Source organism: Lampris incognitus, chromosome 9, assembly GCF_029633865.1.
Source record: "Lampris incognitus isolate fLamInc1 chromosome 9, fLamInc1.hap2, whole genome shotgun sequence".
In the NCBI taxonomy this organism is placed as follows: Eukaryota; Metazoa; Chordata; class Actinopteri; order Lampriformes; family Lampridae; genus Lampris; species Lampris incognitus.
In genome coordinates, this window is record NC_079219.1 from 53,030,234 (window position 1) to 53,056,960 (window position 26,727).

Below are 26,727 nucleotides of genomic sequence, written 5' to 3' on the forward strand. Positions count from 1 at the left end.
TATAAATGGTGTATTAAACCATACAACACAACTTATTTTCATTGCAACTTACATGGGTACATTTTTAGCTCATCACATAGGAAAACGCGTGCAAAGATTGCATAAAATATGGGCGAGGGTGAAATGAGGACACATACTCGCTTTCTTGTTAATCATATTTCAGGGACTTTGTCAGCATTCCGTTCCATAAGTTACTCCTGTGCTCGTCTTCAGTTTCAAGAACGTGTCCACCGGTGACGTACAATATTAAGGAGAAGCCCCTAGTAACACGAAAAACGTTCTATAATTTTTCAGGCAGACGTTTAGCCCCACCCACCGCAGCATTTCATTGGTTGTACGTCGACGACTGCGTATGATGCATTGCTTTGTGATTGGAGGGAGGACCCATCATGTCGAGGTGTTACGTCACACGAAAGGTCAGGAGAAAAGAAGCATGGCCGCTGTGTTGAGGGGTTCTCGGTGCCTATTTGTAAGCTGTTACAAAAATGTTGACTTTGCGTTCGGTAAGCAGCGTCGACTCCATCGGTTTCTCATAATACACTCTGCTGCATTTATTGTATTCGCTGAACTGCTTTCCTGTTGGCATTTCCACACGAAAATCTACAATTTTTTTTGCAAAGTTGAACAAAAGTTGGGAGTTAATGTTAGCCAGACTGACTTTAGCTGTTCTCAGCTGTGGCATTTGTGTTGGTTACAACCTGCTGTATAAATAGCAAATTTGTTGAAATATGTCATGTTTCTATTCTGGTATGCCAGTTCGTCTGCCAGTGTTACCTACCAACGTGGTCCCTCGACAGCAAGACCTCAAATGTTGAGTAGTGTCAGAATCATCAACGTACTTAGTCCTACAGTGGGCTCTATTTATGTCGCAAACCTTCTGTAATTTCAGTCACAGTGTAGTTGTAATAGGATTGGGAGGTGGCTGCATGCAACCTCCTGAAGAGAGGTGGGAGATAAACCAAAAGAAACAAACCCTTTCTGCACATGGTCTAAGGTGCATGTTTAAAAATTGCTCTATTAATGGAACATAGCTGATAGCAATTTATCCTTTCATTAGCTCTGCATTTTGAAAACATAAATGTACCTGGGCCAATGGCAGTAATACAATCTCAATGTAGAGTTTTTATTAGTGTTCAATGGTAATTAATGAGTTAGTATGTTAATAGAAAAATATGGTTTGTGAACCTTTGTAGATAAGGTAAAATGTTAAGAAGTTGTCACTGTGCACAGCTTTTTTTTCTTTTTTTTCTTTTTACTGCAAAACAGAACTCACAGACTGAACTAAGCATGTTTCTTTCTTCAGAAAATACTGTGCTAAGTATGTAAATACTGATAAGGGCAAGTGACTCTTAGATGACTTTGGCACTGAAGGAGGATATTTCCTCCATAATTTCTCTCCTGGTAAGCATTGGAAGCAATGTTTCCATACTATGGTCAAGCAAAGCTCAAGCTCATTACTGCTTGGACCTGCTCAAAATGCTCAGCATGTTTTGGAAAAAAAAAATCAATGTTTATTGTCTTGATGCATGCTCAATAATCCAGGTAAGAAAATCAAAGAAGGTTGAATCGGTTCATCAGGATACGTTTATTGACAGATACGTTCCATCAGTCAACAATTGACATCTTCAGGATGTCCCCACCCCTTATAAACAATATAATACAATACAGTGCCTAACAACCAAAACCAACGACCAGTTTCATATACAAATATGGGTGTGATGATTGATCATGTGTACTGTTCACAGAGTCGTTAGGCACTGTATTGTACTGTATTGTTTATAAGGGTGGGGATACCCTGCAGTCAGTTTAGACTGAAGATGTCACTTAGTTGAGTGATGAAACGTATCTGTCAATAAACGTATCCGGATGAACTGATTCAACCTTATTTCATCAATGTTTATTATTATTAATTTAATATTTTCAAGCTGAACATTTTTTGCTGAGGAAAAAGAGTCAAAGGCATGTACAAAAGTTTGGCTTTGGGGAAATTGGGAAGTGACTTAGATAATTAACTATCCCTGATTGCCCTCGTAATGGAAACCAAGCATAGTTTTGTTTAATTTATTTGTTTTTAAGTAGAGGAGCTCATTGTGCCCTTTTGTCCCTCTCACATACTAGTCTCCACAAGGTCTATGGCCTCAAAGACACAGGTGGGGTTCGTTGGGCTGGGCAATATGGGAAACCCAATGGCAAAGAACCTGCTGAAACATGGATACCCAGTCATTGCTACAGATGTATTCCCCGAGTCATGTAAAGAACTTCAGGAGCTAGGCGCACAGGTGGGTCAGGAACATGGAAATAAGCACTACTCCTTTCAATTATAAATTGATTGGTATAAACCGATTTTCAGTTTTTTTAACCAATCATGCTATGATCCTGTTCATTTTCGTAGATTCTGGATAATCCTGCTGAGGTAGCAGACAAGGCAGATCGTATTATCACAATGCTTCCTTCAAGTCCCAATGTCATTGATGTGTACACTGGACCTAATGGGATCCTCAAGTAAGTCTACTTTCTGTCTCCTTTAATCATAGTAAAATTCTTTTATCTAATAATGTCTCATTTGCTCACTGTCTATGAGATAATGTATATTCTAAAGCATACACTTGACTCAACAGAAAGGTGAAGAAAGGTTCACTACTCATTGACTCCAGCACCATTGACCCAGCCGTTTCAAAGGACATGGCAGTTGCTGCAGAGAAGATGGGAGCCGTTTTTATGGATGCGCCTGTGTCAGGAGGTAATTTCCTTTTCTTTTCTTTTTTTTGAACAAAGGTGTGCATGCGTGTTTATATTAAGTCAGTATATGGTGTTCAGTACAACCTAGCTTCAGATTTTTATTGAAAAAGATTTGATTTGGGGGCATCCGGGTAGCGTAGTGGTCTATTCCATTGCCTACCAACACGGGGATCAGCGGTTCGAATCCCCGTGTTACCTCCGGCTTGGTCGGGTGTCCCTACAGACACAATTGGCCATGTCTGCGGGTGGGAAGCCAGATATGGGTGTGTGTCCTGGTTGCTGCACTAGCACCTCCCCTGGTCGGTCAGGGCTCCTGTTCAGGGGGGAGGGGGAACTGGGGGGAATAGCGTGATCCTCCCACGCGCTACGTCCCCCTGGTGAAACTCCTCACTGTCAGGTGAAAAGAAGCAACTGGTGACTCCACATGTATCGGAGGAGGCATGTGGTAGTCTGCAGCCCTCCCCGGATCAGCAGAGGGGGTGGAGCTGTGACCGGGACGGCTCAGAAGAGTGGGGTAATTGGCTGGGTGCAATTGGGGAGAAATGGGGGGGGGGGTGATTTAAGGGAATGACAGAATACACAACTAGTTAAGTATCTCAAATGTAGGCACTTTTTTCAAGTGCATTCCTGTTCCGCTGACCGTGCAGTTCATCTGTGGAAACGTATACTTCATTGTAATTTATCAGTTTGTCCAGTATTGTCACTTTGCCTGCCTGCTATGCCTCCAGTTTTCTGTTTCTAAAACATAAAGCAAAAACAGCAATAACATTATGTGACCATGGGTTTTCATATATCACCAAGTGCATGCCAGCATCTCAGTTACCAGGACTAATCAATTTAATACAGTATGTTTAATTGAAGTGTTTACATGGTTCAGAATAACATGAGATCTCTTGATACATGCATTGAAACAATTATTCTCATGCACAGTTTCATAAAGCCAAAAGAAGGGGGCGTCTGTGTGGCGTGGAGGTCTATTCTGTTGCCTACCGACACGGGGATCGCCGGTTCGAATCCCCGTGTTACCTCCGGCTTGGTCAGGCGTCCCTACAGACACAATTGGCCGTGTCTGCGGGTGGGAAGCCGGATTTGGGTATGTGTCCTGGTTGCTGCACTAGCGCCTCCTCTGGTTGGTCAGGGAACCTGTTCAGGGGACTGGGGGGAATAGCGTGATCCTCCCACGCGCTACGTCCCCCTGGTGAAACTCCTCACTGTCAGGTGAAAAGAAGCGGCTGGCGACTCCACATGTATGGGAGGAGGCATGTGGTAGTCTGCAGCCCTCCCCGGATCGGCAGAGGGGGGTGGAGCAACGACTGGGACGGCTGGAAGAGTGGGGTGATTGGCTGGATACAACTGGGGAGAAAAAGGGGGGGAATCCCCCCCCCCAAAAAATAAAGCCAAAAGAAACCTGACTTAGAAGTTTTCACGCACCAACACATCAAACGATGGAGCAAAAATCTAATCATGTTTTGCTTACTCCGACTTTGACCTTTCCCCGGTACAGATAATCAGAGGAGTATTTACATTAATGCTACTTCTGAAGTCCGAGTCGGGCCTTTATTGGCCGATTTATGATCCTGTTATTAGTCTGCATTGAAGCCATGGGATGGAGAATCTTATTTACCTAGGCAAGGCACCAACTGTATATGCAAACTTACTCCTTGCGTTATCTGAATGTGGCCCTCAGATGGCCTTTGGTGATGAATTAACCTGCCCGCTGTGGTTCTGAAATAGTGCCGTATCCAGTTCGGCTTGGCTATGTTTAAAACGCCGCCTCATGAATAACACCCCCAACCACCACCCGAATCCCCAGACGTTGGCATTAACGGGGGCTCCGGGGAGGACGAGGAAGGGCGGTAGCCGCTGCCTCCAGGTTCCTCACGCCAGCGACATGCGTATTCTCCGACTGTCTTGGGGGGTCCGTGCAGACCCACTGTTTGTTTGAACTCGGCCTCTCGAGCACCGGGACGGGCACTTTCCTTAAATTGAAGTTGCTCCGTTTTTACGATCGGGCCCTTTAAGATTAGCGATGATTTATGTGCTTCCTTCCTGTCATAGTGCTCGCGGATTAAGGCCGCACAGCTGAATTGAACTTGTGTGTGGTGTGTGTGTGTGTGTGTGTGGGGGGGGGGAGAGCGATGTAATAGGGTTTACTCCATTGCATACATCTTGCTTTAGTGTACGGTGTCAATCACCGAGCTTCGGCTCCGAAATGAAAACTTTTTTTTTTTTCCCGGAATTTCTCCAGTGGTCAGACGGGGGAAGAGGAAGAGGAAGAGCGGCACGGCAATGGCCGTTTAATCCGGCGAGAGCCTAAACATAAAAGCACGCAGGGGGCTGGAGCGTAATTGAGTCAACATGTGTCTGATTGTTGTCTGTGCGAGGCGAGTCGAAGGAACGGTCGTGAGAAGTGAGCGACTGCCCTTTTCTTTTAATTTTCTGCACATTGGAATGCCTCCCTCACCAGAGGCCGGAGCGCAGCTCTGAAAAAAGAAAAGAGGAGGGGGGGAAAAAAAGTGGCGATGGAAACTGGTCAAGTTGTAGTAGACCAGATGGACCTAGGAGAGAGACTCGCTATGTTGTCATTTTTTCTGGAGGTTGCACCCATAGCCAGGACTTTGCTGTTGCAGAGACGAGACCACACACGCGTCCTGCAGAAACCCAAAACAAAAAACTCACCTTAACTCTGACCCCAAAAAAAAAAAAAAAAACATGTCCGTCAGGGTTTACCGGTATTATTATTTTTGTTTTGTTTTTTTTCCTATCGCTCTATTATAGCGTCTGTAATTAGGTGACATTTGTCTGCTTTTCTTCAGCGGTAAACAAAAAAAAAAAAAAAAGACCGTCCCTCCGGTTCTGTTCTCATTTCGCCGCACCTACCGCTCCGAACGCATCGGAGAGCGCTTGGCAGCTGCACATTCGGAAGGAATGCTCTTACTGGAGCAATAATGGGAAATCCACAGACCTGCTTTCTCACAGCTCAGGCGCCTCACCAAAAGGCTTATTTCAGAATGCCGTAGACGCCGCCCGATTGGCCCCGGCCGAGAGTGAAATACACCCTGTTTGCTTTCTCAGTTGCTTGCTGGTCCCAAACCAGCCCCCCCCCACCCCCTGCCCCCCCCCCCGGTTCAATTTCAGTTGGCTTTTCTTTTTATAAGTATTTAAAAGTACTACTGGGAAGAGGCGCTTTTCACTGGGTTCTTGACCGTGGTACTTTATGCACCACTAATGACAGTGCGCAGCTACGCGAAGTCATAATTGACTTGTTTAGTAAGAGTGACCCCCCCCCCCCCCCTCAGAGGTGCTCACATACTTGAATTTGTTGGAACCTGTTCTGGACGGCGACGTAGGGGGTGTCTCTCGGAGGTGGGAATTGTCCTTAGCTTCTTCGGGCTTCGTGCTGTTAAAAGTTGTCGTTCATTAAAATAAAAATAAGAAATGGAAGTGTCAGGGCCGCAAACGGGCCAGTTCGGCACGTCACGTAGCCCCCCTTTAGCTACGACGCGCTGCTTAAGATGTCCAAAAAGAAAATGGTAATTGATCGCAGCTTGCGTCCACTTCAATTAAAATAAGATGCTAATCCCTCGCTCCCAACTGCGGAAATTGGTACCCGGCCTTATGAGGCCTTCGCTGGGATTTTCGTTTCGGTGACATTTGCTCCGGAGAGCGGGGGATCTGCCAGCAAAGCTCGGATATACAAGTTATATATAGTACGGATTCAGACCCGCACGTCAGCAGTTTATCATTTGATGCCCATAAATATTTTTGTATCGGTATCACCAACCACCCCATCCCCCCCCCCCCCCCCCCGTGATGTGGGTGCAGGACGAGGCTCCTCAAAACCCTGCCAGCGCTCACAGCGGACCCGCTCTCTCTTGCACACCTCATTGTCAAGTTAACCAAATATATTTTTGACGAATCGATACATTGGGTTTTCTTTACGTCTTTGTGTGCGTGGACTAATCATATTTCCAGAGGCGTTTAAAGGAAATTCCTGGGGTTTTGTTTTTTTTTTTTACAACTTGGGTCTTATTTTCATAGTTTTTGCCATTGTGCGTATCAGTTTTGATGTCATTTTGCACACCATGGCTTCATTTTGGAGGTTTTGGACACGGGACCGCCACTGGACTCGGCTTTACATCGGTGTCTTATGGGACAAGTGAACCGGAGTGTTAAACATGTCCTAAACAACCAACCCCCGCTAGTGTGTCAGTCAGACCGTGTCCATGACTGTCCACTATCTATCTCTTCTCTATTGTGCTGCCGGCCAGTTTATTGATGTCACCACTACCTACGGTAAGTACTATAGGCTGCTACTTCCTGCAGGGTGAACCAGGAAGTAGATCAGCAATGTCCTCCACCATTGATCATATCGGACATTTCGGATAATGACTTTTGGCCTTCCCTTTGGTTTTCAATTCCACATACGTGGGTTTAGATAATTGGATTTAATTGGATTTGCTGAAACGAATTTGACACTCAATGTTGAGCCGTTCCAAGATGCCGTTTCCTGCCGAGCCCAGCAGTGGTCCCGTATTCAAGATCTCTTCAACAAAAAAAAACAAAACAGAACTATCCTTTAACTCGCTTTCTTTTTCCATTAAAGGAAAGTCTTCAGATCTAATGATTATATTATTGCAAATGACTGCCATAAGGTTGTATTGCCTACAGTCACCTTTAACTAGCTATATACTTTAACTGGCTATATGCTTTAACTAGCTATATGCTGTAACTAGCTTTATGCTTTAACTAGCTATATGTTTTAACTAGCTATATGCTTTAATTAGCTTTATGCTTTAACTGGCTATATGCTTTAACTAGCTATATGCTTTAATTAGCTTTATGCTTTAACTGGCTATATGCTTTAACTAGCTGTATGCTTTAACTAGCTATATGCTTTAACTAGCTATATGCTTTAATTAGCTTTATGCTTTAACTGGCTATATGCTTTAACTAGCTGTATGCTTTAACTAGCTATATGATTTAACTAGCTATATGCTTTAACTAGCTTTATGCTTTAATTAGCTGTGTGCTGTAATGAGCTATATGGCTACACAGAGCGGTGACCGGCTACAAGGCCTGCAGCTGCAGCAGCCGTGGGTGTCTGCTGACACTCGGTCTTGAGACTGAACCAGCTTGTCCTCCGCAGGTGTGGGTGCTGCAAGTTCAGGGAAGTTGACTTTCATGGTGGGAGGAGCCGAGGAGGAATTCACCGCAGCCAAGGAGCTGCTCAGTTGCATGGGAGCCAATGTGGTGTACTGTGGTCAGGTTGGGACTGGGCAGGTAGGAACACCTATGTTTATTTGAATCAGCCGTGGGTTAATGGCGTGATTAGATAAGGTGTGTGTTTTGCATGTATGTTAGGTTTGTGTCACGGCTAACATGCACGAGTTTTTATAGATCTGGTGTGTCACGTGTAACTGAGATTGTATGTGCATATATATATTCATGTGCTTGGTTGTGCGGCAAAATTATACTGGCATATTTTGTAATTTATTGAAATCTGAATGTGTTTTTGATTTTAAGTTTTCACATACCGGGAATTATTTGGTCCGATTGTGCATTTGAGACCAAACCCGCAGTTGCCAAGACAACATAACTATGCATAAATTTAAGTCTGGGATTCTCTGAATATCAAGAATTCAGTTCTCTGTGCATATTAAATGAGTGCATATTTTTTGATAATGTAAGACATCAGAGCACGGCCAGTAAAGTACGCAAAGGTGTTAAGCTCAACTCTCTCTCTCGCTCTCTCGCTCTTTTAATTGCCGCACGTTTGCAGGCAGCTAAAATCTGTAACAACATGCTGCTGGCCATAGGAATGATCGGCACTTCGGAGACGATGAACCTGGGAATCAGGTGGACATTCCTTCTCGTAACAAATAACAGACATTGGGATAAATATTTTGCCGTTTCTGGAAAAAAGCGGCAGCGTTCCACTCTCTGTGCCTAACAAGCAGGCTGTCTCTTTTTCTCTCTCTCGCCCACCACAGACTCGGTCTCGATCCTAAGCTGCTGGCCAAGATCTTGAACATGAGTTCTGGCCGCTGTTGGTCCAGTGACACCTACAACCCGGTGCCTGGAGTCATGGAAGGAGTCCCCTCTGCCAATAACTACCAGGGAGGCTTTGGCACCCAGCTGATGGCTAAGGTCAGGTCACTTCCTGTTGCTTTCCGCCGGACTCCTGTTGGGAATGTCCCGTAAATCTTCTGTGCCCAGATTTTCATTGTGGACGAGTTTCCACAGGGGGAAGAAAAAAAAAAAAAAAAAAAACAACTTTGCACATGAGACAAAAACCTATTCCATTACCAGACTGTATTTTAATCACTTTAATTGAATATAAACTCAGCAGCTTTGATATGCTGGGCACTAAAATACTAAAAGAAAAAAAAAAATTATGCAATGTTTCTCAGAAGTCCTTTTCTCAATTATACCTCACTCGTGACGGTAATTATCTGAGGTCACTGAATTATTTGCACAAAAATAGCACGGGAGGAAGAGGGAGAGAGATTTATCTAAATCACATAAAACCGAGCTTTCCTTCTTACGTTAAACTCGGCCCGGTTAAATTTTCTGCCGCTCTTTCTCCCTCGTCACCTGGCTAAAAAAAACACCCCCAAACCGGTAACGCGACTTCTCCCAGCTCCGAAATAAGCCGTTAGTTTTTGGGGGGGTAGAGCCTCTAACGTTTTGACTCGAAACGGATGTATTGTTGTTGTTTTGTCGTTGCTGTAATTTCATTGTCCTTACGTGTGCGTGTGCTTGTTTCTCCTCTGGAAGGATCTGGGCCTGGCGCAGAACACCGCCACCAACACCAAGACGCCGGTCCCTCTCGGCTCCCTGGCCCACCAGATCTACCGTATGATGTGTGCGCGGGGGTACGCCGGCAAAGATTTCTCCTCCGTGTTCCAGTTCCTGCGTGAGGAGGAGGGCCAGCAGTGAGAGAGAGAGAGGAGAGAGAGAGGAGAGAGAGAGAGAGAGAGAGAGAGCGCCCCCCACCCCCACCCCCACCCCCCGTCCACCGCCTTAAAACAGGCCTGGCCCTGCTCCTCACAGGACTAACATGTATTTTAGTCCGGGGGTGCATCACAACCCCGAGGACCCTCTCTCTTTTTTTTTTTTCTTTTTTTTTTTTGGGGGGGGTTTGGTTTTGTCTTTGTTTTTTTGTTCTGTTCGTTTCTTTGTTCTCTTTTCCACATACGCGTGAGTCTCCACAAAGCTGCAGAAGAGCGACTGCGACCGCGGCGGGTGGATTGTGAGCCCCCGCGCTCCTGCAGGAGAAGCCCTATAGTGACCGCGCCTGTATAAAAGTGACACTCCTTTTAATTTTAAAGTTTGTGGGGTCGGTGGGGGGGGGGGGACGTTGAGGGACCCCCCCCGTTCGTTCGGTAGCCCGACGGTTTTGCTGATGTTACTGCACAGCTGGGGGGTGGGGGGGTGGGGGGTGGGTTGTAGTGGGGAGTCTTTGTGGAAAAAAAAGGAGAAGTCATTTCTGCACATCTGGCCGCCCCAGACATCAGCGTATAGTCACCATATGTGTCAGATGCCTCTGTCGTTGTCCTCTTTTCTTTTGTTTGTGTTTCTTATCTGAACCGTCTTTTCAGCGCTTGTTTTTATTTTCTGCCTAACAACTGAATGGGTATTTTGGGACAGCAGCTTCCTGTCGTGTCTTCGTGTCTGAATAAAGGTGACAGGCTGTGATGTCGAGCTCCGACATTTTCCAGATGACTGGAAATATTCTCTAGCGGCGAGTTTTCTACCTTGATTTGGATTTCTTTTGTAAGTAGTTTGTACCCTTCCATATTAACACTATCTTTTAAAAAAAAAACAACAACACTTAAACCGCCACATAAATTTGTTGAACACTTTTCCTCTTTTTTTTTTTTAATTCAAGAACGGAGAAATAGTCGTGACTATTTAATCCATCCCACGGTTGAACACGTGACTCGGTTGTCTCGGTTCCGATTCTTACGCTGCTTTGAGTAAGAGATTCACACGAGTCAAGAAGTGAACACTAGTTAATTGATTGATTAATATTCTACAAAATCAATTATAATTTCATGAATTGGTCCCTGAAGCGCCGCTTCAGATCTCCCACCACAACTTTCCCGTTTTGCATCTTGTCCTTGTAAACTGATGTGGGCAGAAAAAAATTTTACCCCCCCAAAAAATAAAAAAAATAAAATAATTTGTTTTTTTAAATGCTTGTTTTAACTGATGCGGTGGGGGAACGAGACCAAACAACCCCGGCTTTTAAACGAGACGGGCGAAAGATTGCACGCACCGTTCAACACGGGGCTTATCTGCAGCCTGAAGGCAGCATCTGGTCTTGTTTGTGTTTGTTGTGTTCACTCCGATAGACAACAAAACGCATCCTTTGGCTGCGGAAAAACGCCTCAAAGATGGAACCGCTTTCTGAAGGTGTTCTTTAAAAAAGCCTCGTTACACGCGAGAAACGCTGCTGTCTGTCTGCAGGCCTCACACACATGGCTGCAGGACCGGATCATTAAGGTCGGTGGCAGCTGATGTGTTGGCTAAGTTTTCAACCCCCCCCACCCCCCCCCCCACCCCGCTTAAAAAAAACGGGTTTCAGTGAAATCCGGTTTTGTTTGCATTTGCGCAAATGGCTGTAGGCTACCGGACCTGCAAGTCTGCATCGGTCGGGGGAATTCGGAGCGAGCGGTGGACGTCTCCTCTGCACCTCCAGCCAGCCAGCCAGCCAGCCAGACGAGCAGGGCGGCATGTTTCTGATCTAGTTTGCCAAGAGCCGCTGAGAGGCCAAGATGCCATAGGTCACGCGATCACAAGACAAACCCATAAAAAGTCCATTAAGCGATGTGGACTGAGAGCCGTGTTGTTATCTGCTTGGCAGCTATTGCAAACAGAGCCCCGCTTTGGTCCCGGGCCTGCTCGTCCAACTGGGGGGGAGGGGGGGGGACCAGACGGCCTCATCCCCGCTGCCGTCTCTTCGTCAGGCGGCCGCGGCTCCTTCCTGCAGCCGCGCGCGCCCCCCCGCCCCCGGGCCCGGCCACGCGTCGGCTGTTGGGTCGCGTCAGGCAGCGGACGCCGGCGCGGTGTCGGTCTGCGACTGGGTTTTGTTGTGCCGCCCACTTAAAATAACGGTGATGAAATAAAACAAATCACGGCGTCGGTCGCACGAGCACATATGTGGATTTTAACTTTTGCGACGCTAGGCCTTCAGCAGCACTTCCGGTTACTTGTGTGTTTGTTTTGTTTGTTTTTAGTTTTTTTTAACATCCCTTCTTTAATTAAAACGCTTCGCTATCAGTGTTGTTGCCAAGGCCCACCAAGCCATTTAATAACAAAGAAAGCGCCATAGATTTCTAATTGTTTTGCAGAAACGCCAGGCCGCTCGCAAGCCGTAAAACCCCCCCGTCTTAAACGGGCTTTTCTTTGGCTCCGTCGACCCATAAAAATCAAAAACGTAAATGAATCAAATTGGCTTCGTATTCATTAACACCGTCTAAACGAGGCTAATCTGCGGCGAGGCTGGCAGAACAGTCCTGCCCCGTTTCAACCGAAGCCGATTAATGTGCAGCTGATTTTAACGGCTCGCGATTCAAATTCGGCTTCCGTCACGGGACAACTTCAAAGCGCCTCCAACGGATTTCCACCTTTTTACCCCGACGGACCACGCGTTTGCCAAAACGCCTCTTAAATCGAGAACAATTAAACTTTGAATAATTAACCCGCGGTAAACATCTCCTACCGATCAGGCCTTGTATTGATGACGTAATTATAAGATTCAATAATTGGCTACTTTATTAACTTTACAGTAGATTCGCAATTTGGTTCACTGAACAAATAAGACGCTACAACAGAGGAGCAGCGTCCGCAACACTTACAATGTTACAACACTGTTACAATGTTACAACACCGTTACAATGTTACAACATTGTTACGCCATTGCTGCCACACTGACTGAGTTGAAACCTGCACACGGACACACGCCTCAGAGCAGCCGCCAACACGCGCTCCGTCTTCCGCGTCACACACACACACACACGCACGCCTGTGTGCGTGCGCGCGCGCGCCCGCGCCCGCCTCTCCCTGTGTGGTGTTGTGGCGTGCCGTGAGAGAAATCCTCGTTCTTCTCGTAAACGACACCATCAGATGTCATCGGCGTCTCCACCGTTAATCTAACGTTTTCGGGCGCTTGTCAGAAGCGGCGAGGTGGAGCTGAGTGACGGACGTCGCTGCGCGCACGCCGCTCTGCACGGCGGGAACAGTGGGGCCGAGGCGTTTCCTGTCCAGCGCGGACGGTGTAATCGGGCAGAGCAGGACCTGAAAGGACAACACTTTTGCGCGTGTCCCTCTTTAATCAAACCGGCCACCGGCCGGAACGGTGCGTGTCCGTGCGCGTTAACAAGACGAAAACGGCGAATTTGCGCCTTTTCCCTCCGCTCAGTCCGCGCCGCCTGTTAGGCCCTGCGTCGCGCGTGGGAACGGCGAAGCCAATGGAATTCGAGAAAGGGAAAAAAAAAAAAGGTAAATTTCTTTCATGCAAATGTTAACACCTCGCCATGTCATAACACTCCAGAAACATTTGGTTAATTTGTGTGTGTGTGTGTGTGTATGTGTGTGTGTGGCGGTGAGCGTTGTTTCGCTGACCTTTTGCGCGCACAGGATGTGAACTGGTTCTGTGGAAGTAAAAACGCAGCCTGCCGATTGGCCTGCTCACACCGCATCTTGTTAGCGTTGCCTTTTCTATCCATCCTGCCAGTCGGGCTGCTGGCTCGCCCAGAACAACCTCCGAGGCATGTTTCGCATTAAGCAATCGCGTGTGAATTCGCGTGCGCGCGCCCGCGCCCGCGCGCATCAAACAACATCGTGAATGTCTCCTTTTCTTGTCGGGGTTGTTTTTGTGCGGGGGTTAACACGACGTAATAGTTATAGCCTACACTTGAATGTTAATTTCTTTTTATTTTTCTAAGCGGAAACATGTGCTGTCACGGATTTAAATAGATAGGCCTGAATAGGAGCCCTGACGAGGATCACGGTCTCCGTGTGGACCTCCGCTCACGCGCGCGCGCGTACGTGCACGCACGTGCACACGCACCATCACGCGTTTGGGAACGACGTTTGTGTGAGAGGAGAGGTGTGTGTGTGTGTGTGTGTTTTTGGAGAGACCACAACCCCACAACCTTCAACTTGACCTTGGCCTCTGGCCGCGTCTTGGCCCGAGACGAGATGGAGGAAAAGACGCCAAGTGTGTTCCGGGTGTTTTGTTGACGCTGGACTCGTCACCGCGGAGGCACAGTCTCCGTGACGCACGTGTCCTGAGGATAATTTGATCTAATAATTTCATTATTAACGACACAACTTCCATTTCCTGGACGTGGGCTCGTTTTTTTTTCTTTCTTTCTTTTCTTGCGTAATCGTCGTATTTTAACTTATTGCGGAGGACAATTGAACTCGAACTCTTGAGATTATTGCCGTGCATGTTCGTAGATGTGTGCACTTTCTAATTCGGACACAGAGCGCTGCGTGTTTCCAAGCCCAAGGTCCAGTCTGCGTGTCCTCCCTGGGTGTGTCAATAGGGCATGTATAGGGATGCGTAATGACGCCCCAGTTTTTCCACAAACGTCTCTACGACGAGCGGGGATGACCAGGGAATATCATTCCAACCTCCTTTGGTGCAAAAAAAAAAAAAGCAACATAAAGGACTACTTCAGATATCCCCGCCTATGCTGAGGTAAAGAGAAGTGGTTCGGGGTCCGATTCGGCTACCCACCCCCCCTCTCCCCCCACCCACCCCCCCCCCGACTCGGTGAAAGTTGCTGATAGGTCCCGCGTTACGTAAAACGGAAGATAGATGCGCGTATAAATCTCAGCCCATCTCCCGAAATATCGAGCTCGATTTTGCATTATCTGCCGTCTAGACGCGGATCATCTCCTTTGCATATCACGTGCTTGGCCCCGACCAATAACCTCGCGATCTTCCTGCGCTCGGGCTCGTTGGTATCGGTTACACTCTCCGATTCCGTATCTGCTTTCAGTCGAGGGGATTTTGAAAAAAGAACTGGTCGTCTCGATGTGGCGCGTGCTATGACCGCCTCATTACTTCTCCATTCGCGGTGGGTTGACCCGGTGATGTTCCTCTACGACAACGGCTTGGATGAGAGAAGCAAAAACATGGACGGATTCGCTGGAGGCAATTTCGCTGCAAACCAGTGCAGGAATCTGCTGGGGCATCCCACGTCGCTGGCTCCGAGCACCACCTACACCGCGAGCGAGGTGCCAGTCTCTGGCATGGGGGACCCTGTCAAACAATGCAGCCCCTGTCCGGCTACTCAGAGCTCGCCCAACGCGTCTTTGCCTTATGGATATTTTGGCAGCAGCTACTACCCGTGTAGGATGTCACACGGCAGCGTCAAGACATGTGCGCAGCCTTCCGGCTACGGGGATAAATACATGGACACATCCGTGTCGGGAGAAGAGTTTCCGTCGAGGGCGAAGGAATTTGCCTTCTACCAAGGCTATTCCTCTGGCCCTTATCAAGCCAGCTATTTGGACGTCCCTGTCGTGCCGGCTCTGAGCGCGCCCTCTGAGCCCAGACACGAGTCTCTATTGCCCATGGAGCCCTACCAGCCCTGGGCTATCGCCAACGGCTGGAATGGTCAAGTTTACTGCGCCAAGGAGCAGCCACAGTCAAACCCTCTGTGGAAATCCTCGTTACAAGGTACTTTGAACAGTTGTGCAAAAAAAAAAAAATCACTAGAAATGTGCATAAGCATTGCCGCGCACTTCTGCACGTAGAGATGTGCAGCAAGACTTAAAAAGTTGCATGCGTGCCGTTTATGCGACCCCCCCCACCCCCACTGGTGTTACTGGTTTAATCCCCTGTCTTATAGTTTTATAACGAATCGGCAGCCCCTCTCCTTTAAGGAGCTGCTCTGTGGAAGTCGTCCCGCGTACTTGTTGATCAATGTTCTATGTGCAACCAAGTGTGTGTGTGTGTGTACAGGCTGTCACCGATGTTACTGACGGAGGGGGTGGGGGTGCGTTACGGGGTGCTGTTTTGTTCTCCACAGACTCCATACCGGGAGGGGACGTCAACTCCATCCGCCGCGGGAGGAAAAAGCGCGTGCCCTACACCAAGGTGCAACTGAAAGAACTGGAGAGGGAGTACGCCACCAACAAATTCATCACGAAGGACAAGCGGAGACGGATATCCGCCCAAACGAACCTGACGGAGAGACAAGTGACAATCTGGTTCCAGAACAGGCGCGTCAAGGAGAAGAAGGTCGTCAACAAGTTCAAGAGTTCCAGTTAGCTTCCGGGGGGAGTACCCTGCAAGGAGCGCGACGACGGCAGAACACACGGGACCCCTGATGGTCCCTCGCTAAGATAAAAACTGTGTTATAATTTATTACGCGGCCCACTCGCTCTTTGGTCGGCGAGGCAGGCGGCTCTGCGTCGGGGAGGGAGGGAGGAGGTGGTGTCGGTGGGGGGGGGGTGTTCGCGGAGGCCTCCGGTTCTCCTCCTCACCTGCTAATTGAAACCACTCCACGTCGCCTGCTGACAGAAGATCGGAAATGATTTGCGACGCGCTGACCGGGGCCATTCTGCGGAGGGGGATGTGGAGGCAGACAGACGTGCACATTCCTCCCCCCTAAACTCACGTTAACGTTTCAAACGGGACACGACGCCGTCGGTGGGCCTGTGAAATCGCCGGCCGCCTCGTCTTCCTCCTCCTTCTTCTTCTTCTTCTTCTTCTTCTTCTTCTTCTTCTTCTTCTCGTTCCAGTGCGTTTTTAGTCCATGCGCAACGGGGCGAGAACGCGTGGGCACCCGTGGAGTGGTGGCCGTAGCCAGTCTCACGTGAACGGGATTGGCCTATCGCGCACGGCAGAGTCTCCTGAAACGGACAGAGACCCGAGCACCGGGGAGAGGCTCTGCTAGTCGTCGTCGTCGTCGCTCCCCCGACGCACGACGCCACCACGCCGTTGATAAAGTTGTGTCCATTTTGACGCGTAAAACTCTGGTTTCCCAAACGGACGCTTCAGCTGACACCCCGCGCGACTTCGTAGGCTGCGGCGTCAGAGCACGCGGCCCGGGCTGTGACGCTGCAGCACGTAAAATAACTGCTAGTTAAGTATGTCGGCACGCCCGTCATATTTTGACAGCATGGAAGACGCGGGGCTGTTGGAACATGTAAATAATATCTGACTGCTTCTATATCCACATTCCCTTTGTCGACTGCAATAGCCACACGTTTTTCTAATAAATGTTTGACGGACGGGACCACGGCCTTACCTTTGTGGAGTTCATTTTTATAAGCCGGATTCAGAATGAATGTTTTTTTTTATTTTTTTCCTGCTTACAGTATCTTCCGGTAGTACTGTACGGGCCCGTGCACGAGACGTGACACTATCCGGGGCATCGGACGTGTGCGTTTCGCCCGGACACTGCCGCCCTACACGCGGTACCAGCCCGCTGAAGAGTTCACACGCACCACGAAGCGGGCTCTCCTTCTCGCCGTCTATGTTGCCATCTAGTGGCGCGGTGACGCCGGTGCAGCGCGCCGCAGGAGGCGGATTTAAAGTCTCAAAGCAAACGATTTTTAATGATGCTGACTCGTTTGTTTTTAACAGCCTTTTTTTTCTTCTGTTTTAATGTGTCCCAAATAGCCCACACCGGTAGGCCTTATTAAGCCCTCCGCCGCTAATTTCCCCCAATTAAGTCGCGAGCTGATCGATTTCATCATTTATCTTTTTTTTGTTTTTTTTTACTTAAAGTTAAAAATTCTCATAATGTCGAACATAAAAAAAAATATTTATTTTAGTGTTTGTCTTTAATTCAGTAATTGGTGGTATTGCATTGTTTCCTGGAATAAAGTAATAGTGGAAATATAGTGTTATACGTTTTTGAATCACTTTTTCCAATAAAGCGGCTCAGAACAAACATCATCATTACTTTTAAAGTCCGGGAAGAGAACAAAGACCTCCGCGTGACCAAATTCACGAAAACCGTCGCGGAAAAACAGCGGAGGAAACTTTAACCGCTGGACACGTTTCTCATTTGAGTGAAGGGAAAAAATGTAATAATTCGTTTCCAAAATATTGTTTATCCGTTTTGTAGATGAAGATTTCTGAAGGGCACAATTTAACTCGTCTGGAGCAGAGAGGTTGTTAATTTATCTGCCACGCGACAGTCCAAAATTTCCGTTATTGTATAAAAAAAAATCAGAGGAGATTTTTCAGTTTTGGGGTTTTACTAAATTTACTAAAATATCTAAGACGATGAAAACCATATCCACCTATCCAGAATGTGACACGTGGGAAGGGAGTTGTAATAATAATAATAATAATTTCATATTGGTGCTGAACTGTGTTAAATAAATACAATGTCAATTCTAAAAGTTAAATTTACTCAAAAATAAATTAGGAAACCGATTACACGTGGGAAAAGAAATGTCAGTGAGCTTAATTGTGTCAAGTTCGTGCCACATAAAATCATTTCACATAACTCGACACTATGAAGTTTATTGACTTAACTTTTCCCACGTGTAATCGGTTTCCTAATTTATTTTTGAGTAAATTTAACTTTTAGAATTTACAGCGATGTTCAGTTTATCAACACGGTTAAACTCGACGTGTGAAAAATGTGTATAAATAAATCCCGCAGGCAGCTAATAAAGTTGGAGTAAAATTAACATCCCAAAATATACATTAATATATACGCGCGCGCGCGTGTGTGTGGTGTTAAAATTTCCAAAGCAAAACGTAAAATAAATAAAGAAACGGACCACCGACGGTCTCTCCGGGTCTGCGGTCCAGATGAGGGTTGTCATCAGTTGTATGGAGCCCAACACTGCTGCGTTATAATGTCACATAATGTAATATAATGTCATGTCATGTCATGTTATGTCATGTCATGTTATGTCATGTGTTGTAATGTATTGGTCGATTTTTTTGGGGGGGTTTGTACAAACGTATGACGCAAGTTCTACTCAACAAAAAAAAAGGCATTGTGAATGTCATATATGAATATTTGGTAGCTTCTGCTTAATGTTGGTTGTGATATCGCCGTACGAAGAGAAACCCGTCCCGCGGCTCGTTCAGTCTGCGTCCAGGTCGTCTGCGGGGCTTTACGCCGGCACGCGCGTGAAATCGCCAAAAAAGGGGAGAAGGAAAAAAAACCCGGAATATTCATCCCGGCCCCGGCTATCACCCTCGGCGTGCCTCTGAGCAAGGCAGCAGACGGGACAGCCACTTCCGGCGAGGCGCTGACTCGGAAGTTCGTTGGAGTTTGGTTTGCAGCGGCCCGTCGATGGACCGAAACTCAAAGCAGCACGAGAGAGGAACGGGGTCTGTCGAGCGATGGAAAACGCAAACGTGACACACTTGTTAACGTTTCTGTCTTATTTTATTTCTGAAAGGCCGCTGTTCGTTATTAAACCTGTAGATAATCCATCATAGATAATCAATTATAGATAATCCAGTATAGATAATCTATTATAGATAATCCAGTATAGATAATCTATTATAGATAATCTATTAATCCAGTATAGATAATCAATTATAGATAATACAGTACAGATGACCAATTATAGATAATCTATTATAGATAATCCAATATAGATAATCAATTATAGATAATACAGTACAGATAACCAATTATAGATAATCTATTATAGATAATTCATTATAGATAATCAATTATAGATAATACAGTACAGATGACCAATTATAGATAATCTACTATAGATAATCCATAATCCATTATAGATAATCAATTATAGATCATCCATAATCCAGTATAGATGATTTACGGCGTCTCAGAGGCGGTGAGGATGTGAGTTGATGTTCAAAACACACTCAGTAGATGTGATCGTAGCACACACACACACACACACACACACACACACACACACACACACACACACACACACACACACACACAGATACTCTCAAATAAGCGGATGTGCTCTGTGCGCCATCTCGACGCTTATTTGAAATGTTATCTTGGTCTTCCGGGGGACTGGCGCTTCTGTGTGGCCATGAAGCAAGGCGGGCAGGAGCGGACGGGGCTGCCAGTCTCACCCAGGAGGATGTGGACGGGGCTGCCAGTCTCACCCAGGAGGATGTGGACGGGGCTGCCAGTCTCACCCAGGAGGGCGAGCTCGCGTTTTACACTTAAAAGCAACGTTTACACGAAGGTAAACATTTTCATCCTGTGCCCTTCTGAGAAGGCCGGAGTTTATATCAGCCACCTCCACATGACGTCACTCCGATGCTTCTACTACCGCTTCTACTGGGGCCACTCAGAGCCCGCATCTGACTTTGAGAGACAGACAGACAGGCAGGCAGACAGACAGGCATACAGCCCGGCTGGCAGGCAGGCAGGCAATCAGACAGACAGATAGACAGACACACAGACAGGCAAATAGACAGAGAGACAGAGAGACACAGGCATGAAAAAAGACAGACAGACAGGCAGGCAGGCAGACAGACAGGAAGACAGACAGACAGACAGACAGACAGACAGACAGACAGACAGAGAGACAGGTACAGAGACAGATAGACAGACAGATGAACAGACAGGCAGACAGACAGGTAGACACACAGACAGGCAGACAGACAGACACAGACCGACAGACAAAGACACAGACAGGCAGACCACAGACAGGCACACAGACAGACAGACAGGCACACAGACAGACAGACAGACAAACAGACGGCTAGATAGACAGAGACAGTCAGACAGAGACAGGCATGTAGTTTGGATCAGCGTATTTAGGTCACACTATTCTCAAGTATTCATTCCGCACAGATGGATTCTGTTTTTGGACCAACCAAATGTTCCAGCAGAGATGAATGAACCTGTTATCGATTCTGACCCACAAAAAATACCCCCACACACACACACACACACATCCATCCATACACACACACACATCCATCCATCCATCCATCCACACATCCATCCATGTAATGTTTGTCATCTCCATCGTGTGTTCTGACATGTCATCTAATGCGGGAGTAAGTACAGGGTGAGGAGAGCCGTCCCCCTGGACATCTAGACGAGATAAAACCACCTGTCTGTCAGACGGGCGAGCGGCGTTACGCAACTGACGCCATGTTAATGACACATTCCGCAGAGAGCCCCGGGACCTCTGCAAGAGAAACCCCAGAAAAGAAAAAAAAACAAAAACTGTAAAGTCGCACTCTTAATTTATGACCCCGAAACCGGTGATTTATTCCAGCGTTTATATGGGAAATATGAAAAAGCGTGCCGTTTCCCTAACCGACGGCGTCTCGGGCCAGGACGTGACGTCACCGCGTCCCGCGATCAAAGGTGATCGCCGAGTTTGACAGCCCCATCAGGTGTTCAAACACATAATCAGGGCCGATATTGGTTTTACTGACACGCCGAGACGTTATAAGCCAGCCGGGGCTTGTAGGCTGCGGCCTCGAACCGCGAAAGGAAAACTCGACACGGTCCGCAGAGAAGCCTTCATAATGAAGCCAATTACACGGCGGGGGCTGATGGTTCGTCAATAAGCTGGTCGATCCGGGGCTTTACATAGGGAGGAGGCCTCTATCCTTACCCAGCGTCCGTGCGTTATTTTGGGCAAGAACTGCGTCCACATCAGATACCACCAACTAAAAACACAAATAATTTATTATTATTATTATTATTATTATTATTATTTTCCCACGAGCTGATGTGGAAAGCTGGCCGGCGCGTGTTAAAGGTCGTCTGTGATTCTGTTTCCGCCATTTCAAGCAAGCCGGACGTCCCTGTGTGTTTACAGGCAGGCTGTCTGCCTGCAAAGGGCCGCTAGAAATAAAGCTTGTTACCATTTATTATCATGATTACGGTGGCGCACGTGCAGATAAATGTTAAAATCAACGGAAGAAGGGCAAACCCGCTTAGTCATTTTATATCCCATAGATAAAAATAAATAAATATTTTTTTTTCCTTCTAATATATATATTTAATTTTAAGATGACTGACTTCCGGTTTATTCACACAGCCTTCTGCCGCGCGTGATGTTTTATTGTGTATTTTTTTCATTAAAACGGCAGATTTTATTTGGAAAACAAAATTGTTTTGATAAATTTATTTCGTAGGTGCGTCTTAAAAACACACACACACACACGCACACACACACACACACACACACACACACACACACACACACACACACACACACACACGGGAAATATAAAGTCATTTTGATTTATTGTTAAATAAAAATCACAATTTGTCTGCTGTTACATCGGTGTTTTCTTCCATCTCGTCAATTCAAAAAAATAATATTCTCATTTTTATTTTCAGCGGGTCTGACGAAGTGCTATACACAGATAATACCATAATATATATTAAATATTACACATAATATAATATCTTGTCAGTCTCGCAGAACAACACACGAACAACGAAACCTCAGCTTTATTAAAGCACAAGATCATTCCAGAGAAATTAAGATAATTTACGATAATTTAAGATAAGGTGTAGTTTAAGGGAGGTGTGACGACACATCCAGATGTTTGTAAAAAATAAAAAAACCACCAGAAATCTTTGACCTGAACAGCGGATCATCAGTCTCATCACACCCCTCCGTCCTCCCCACCTTTAAAACAAGGCCTTTCTACCCTTCACAAAGCCACCATCCCCAAAACGCACGAGCCCAGAGACCACCTTAATAATTATAATTGTACGTTATATCCTCCGACCCCCTGCCGCCAGACCAGACGGATCAGCTGCTGCGGCGTCCCGGCTCCTCCGCGTCGCACCACATGTAAATCAGACAGACATTCAACAGGTTTATTCACCTCCAACGTGACTCAGGGCTCAGATTAGGAATCTCCTTTCATCCCGTCAGTCGGGTTTTAACAAGACCGGCACCGGAAAAACCACCAAGTCCCATCACGCCAAACGAATTCGTCTCCAGGTGAGGAACGATCTTTGACCTGCGGGAAATAATCCCGGACGATGGCGCCACACACACAGCCGAAACGCGCGCGCGCGTGTGTGTGTGCGCGCGCACGTGTGGAGGAGCAGACCTGCGCGCGAACAAACACAAACGGCGCAGAAAATGACGCGCAAACGACGGAGGAGTCGGAAAGCTAGCGGGATGTTGAGGACCGGAAGCTCGGCCGCGGGGCTCCGAGACCGACTGGGGAGGAGGACTCCCGTCCACAGACACCCAGATCAGAAGTAAACAAGGTCACATCAAGCCTGTTGCGTCACGACGTCCGCGCACGGAGGCGCGTTTCCTGTCTTCCTCTTTCCGGCTGCGCTTGAACTCTGCCGGGTCCTCAGTCCTGGTGTAGGCCTTGTATGAAGACCAGCAGACCTGCTGGGGGGGGCACGGCGGCCCCGACGTCTGAACTTCTTCATCTAAATCCCGCACGCAGCGTTTGCGGGCCAGAGCTCCTCCAGCTTCCCTCCCTGACCTTCGCGGATGGCGCAGATGGCGGATTGCGCAGGTTGAAGGTTGCGGTTCGCGGAGCGCGCGCAGGCCCTGCCCCTTGATGTTCCTCAAAACAATTACCACGCAGGCAAGTGTAAAGGCGCGAGCCAGAGCCGACGTAGACTTCGGCTTATTGTCTTCTTTGTTGGTCCGTGTCAGAGCGGATGAGAGGTGCAGCGGGACCCCCCCACATCAGCCCGGATGTAGACTGATGCCCAATAACATCACATTACAGCTGAGGAGCAAGGGGGGGGGATTAGTCGAGATCTGAAATCACAATATCAAAACTAAATTACAGCACGTGCCACATCGACCTGAACTGATTTATTCCAGATTAAAGATAATCAGTTGTGGCAATAAAGGAACTGGGTAGACAATATAGGATCCATAGGATATAGGATCTATAGGATCTATAGGATGTAGGGCAGACCTATTGTTCTATTTTAGAAAGTCCGTTTTTTTTTTGCTTTCATGACCAAAAAGAATATATTTTTTTCCGTCTCTCTGCAGATTTAGACTGAGATCAGCTGGAGGTTGGTGTTAAATTAAAAAAATAAAATAAAATCATCAAATAAAGATGACGTCACATCAGGATTCAGCAAAACCGTTGGTGAATAAGGCCTACCTGCGAGTCTATTGTTGCCGTTAATCACTCTCATGTTCAATGTGAAAACACAAGTTAGAAATGGGGGGGGGGAATACCCGCGAATCCGTGCTGGGGAAGACGCCGAGCTGCGCTTCACCCGAGCTTTGCAAATCCAAAAAATTGAAGAGGAAAAAAAAAGTAATATATGCATATATATTTGCATGCAGGTATTTCCCCCCCTTTTCCAATAGGTGTACTTTGTGAACCGGTTGAGCCTATGCATCAGTTGAGGCGTATCTGTCATTTTCTGCCAGTGGTCACATGGGTTTCGCCCTCAGGAATGGATAGAGATGGATCCACACGTCAGCTTACGTCTAAGGATTTCTGCTCCACTGATCTGCCTCAAAGTGACGGCAGCGCAGCGCCGCAGAGGAACTATGCGGGGATCGTTATCGCACGGCGCCGCAGAATATGGATTTTGATGAGCGAATATCTGGCTCCAACATGTATTTACCTAGCTGCACTTACTACGTCTCCGGAGCGGACTTCTCCAGCCTCCCTCATTATCTCAGCCAGAGCCAGTCGTCTTGTCCCATGACATACTCCTACCAGTCCTCAACTCTGCCACAGGTCCCCTCCGTCAGAGATGTGGCTTTCAGAGACTATGGCATTGACGCGTCCAGTAAGTGGCACCACCACAGGGGAAGCCTGTCACACTGCTACGCCGAGGACATCGTGCACCGGGACGGTCTATCCAGCCCGGCTGCACTGGGGGACATATTCGCGAAAAATAACTCCGGCGCTTGCCACTCCAGCCCGAACGCGACGCCGGGCTTCTACGGAGGAGGCGTCGGGAGGAACGGAGTGTTACCGCAAGCGTTTGACCAGTTTTTCGACACTGCCTACGGGAGCGCAGAGAGCGCGACGCCCACGGAGCACGCCGAGCACAGGGCTGCCGCCAAGCTGGGCACGTCGGCTCCGGCTCCGGCTCCGGCTCCGGCCCCGGCCCCGGCGGCGGAGACGTGCGGCGGAGCGGCGGAGGACGGGCGGCGAGACGCGGAGAGCTGCAGCCCGAAGCCGTCCGCGGCTCACGGCGAGGAAAAGCACCCCAAGACCCACAGTAAGTCCGCCTGCCCCGCCGCCCCGTGGTGCACGAGAGAACGCGGCTCTTAAAAGCTTTTATATGCTGTTTTATAAGGACGTAGGGTTTATGGAGGCCCCGCATATTTACCCCAGCAAAACTTTGTTAGACGCGACAAGATCACGTGCTTGGGGTTGAAATTGGCCGTGGAGACGGACCGCTTCACCTCCCGGCCAACGTTTCACTGGCGTGTCGGCTTTTCTTCCTCCTCTCTCTCTCTCTCTCTCTCTCTCTCTCTCTCTCTCTCTCTCTCTCTCTCTCTCTCTCTCTCTCTCTCTCTCTTCCTCTTCCCTCTCTTTTCTGTTGTTTTGCATATTTCTCTTGAATTAACTCGCTTTATGAGGCGGATCCTGCGAAAACACCGGATCTAGACTCATCACGGGCGCCCCTCGCACGCGAGTAGGGACGTCTGATCCCTGTGTTGTTTTTTTTCAAAATTTTCTAAAAAAAAAAACAAAACCCAAACAAACCCCAAAACCTCTGGGTCCATATCGAGGTGGTATCTACATTTCGTATGGGCAGCATCGGACCCACCGAGCCGCTGAGAGGTGGCGCTTATTTATAATCAGCAACTCCGTCCCAAACGGGGATTTGTTTAGGTGGGTTTGCAAGGTCGCCGGTTCGAGTCTACAGTTTATTTCCAACGAAATATTCTGGGATGAAACAAGTGCCAAGGCCCAAACACACACACACACACACACTAATGGATAATACGCTTGTGATAGCTAAAATCACATGATACTGGCTATATATGGGTTAAGGCCCCAGCTGCCCCCCCTGCCACACACACACACACACACACACACACACACACACACACACACACACACACGAGATAAATAGGAAGTGGGTCGTAGCGAGCATGCATGTTTCCGGTGCTGTCCAGCGTGTTGCAGTCAGGTCTTTGTTTACAGCCGCTCGGCGCCGCTGCAGGCCTCCAGTGGCAGAGGAAGGTAACACTTGAACTCCACAACAACAACAACAACAACAACAACAACAACAAAGCTGCCTTTGGCTGCTTCTAGAAAACATTTCGTGGCTTTCAGTAAAGCCCCCCGTCTGTATTTGATCGCTAATTGGCCTCGTGCTGATGTGATATCTGTGTGTCTCGGACGTCGCCTCCGCGTGCCGCTGACTCCTGTCCCGCGCTGTGTGTGTGCGCGTGTGTGTGTTTCAGGTGCGGGCCAGAGGACGCGCAAGAAGAGGTGCCCCTATTCCAAATACCAGATCCGGGAGCTGGAGAGGGAGTTCTTCTTCAGCGTGTACATCAACAAGGAGAAGCGGCTGCAGCTCTCCAGGATGCTCAGCCTGACGGACCGCCAGGTCAAGATCTGGTTTCAGAACCGGAGGATGAAGGAGAAGAAGCTCAACAGGGACCGTTTACAGTACTACACCACAAACCCTCTGCTGTGAGACAGCGGGAGAAGACACACGCACACAGACACACACACACACACACAGACACACAGACACACACACACACACACACACAGACAGACAGACCGTCCCGCGGCCTGCAGAGACCTGCTGCCTGCTGCTGCTCGTTGCACAGGCTCCACATGACGGCCTACCTACCTACCTACCTACCTACCTGAGGCTCGCGCAGCCTGTCTCCTGGTCCACGTTTCAGTTGTATCACGGTGAAATATTCCATACTATTTATAGACTGCTTTCGCATTACCCGCCTTTGTCTATATTATTATTATTATTGTCGTTATTGTTATTGCTATTATTATTATTATTATTATTATTATCATTATCAATATTACTATCATTATTAATATTATTTTTTATTATTACTGTTATTATTATT

At 47.6% G+C, this 26,727-nt stretch overlaps 3 protein-coding genes across 3 annotated transcripts; all 3 read left to right on the forward strand.

Annotated features, from left to right (window-relative positions):
- The first annotated feature begins 427 nt into the window (after positions 1–427).
- On the forward strand, positions 428–9,714 carry hibadhb (3-hydroxyisobutyrate dehydrogenase b). Its single transcript, XM_056286583.1, has 8 exons — positions 428–503; positions 2,119–2,279; positions 2,393–2,502; positions 2,619–2,740; positions 7,889–8,022; positions 8,522–8,598; positions 8,733–8,889; positions 9,520–9,714. The coding sequence occupies exons 1-8, from the start codon at positions 434–436 to the stop codon at positions 9,679–9,681; spliced, it is 993 nt and encodes a 330-aa protein (XP_056142558.1). The 5' UTR covers positions 428–433; the 3' UTR covers positions 9,682–9,714.
- Positions 9,715–14,808: 5,094 nt separating this feature from the next.
- hoxa13b (homeobox A13b) lies at positions 14,809–16,036 on the forward strand. Its single transcript, XM_056286339.1, has 2 exons — positions 14,809–15,442; positions 15,795–16,036. Exons 1-2 carry the CDS (start codon positions 14,809–14,811, stop codon positions 16,034–16,036), a joined length of 876 nt encoding a protein of 291 aa, XP_056142314.1.
- An 8,208-nt stretch (positions 16,037–24,244) lies between these two features.
- On the forward strand, positions 24,245–26,327 carry hoxa11b (homeobox A11b). The gene is made up of 2 exons (XM_056285574.1): positions 24,245–24,893; positions 26,092–26,327. Exons 1-2 carry the CDS (start codon positions 24,245–24,247, stop codon positions 26,325–26,327), a joined length of 885 nt encoding a protein of 294 aa, XP_056141549.1.
- Positions 26,328–26,727: the final 400 nt, after the last annotated feature.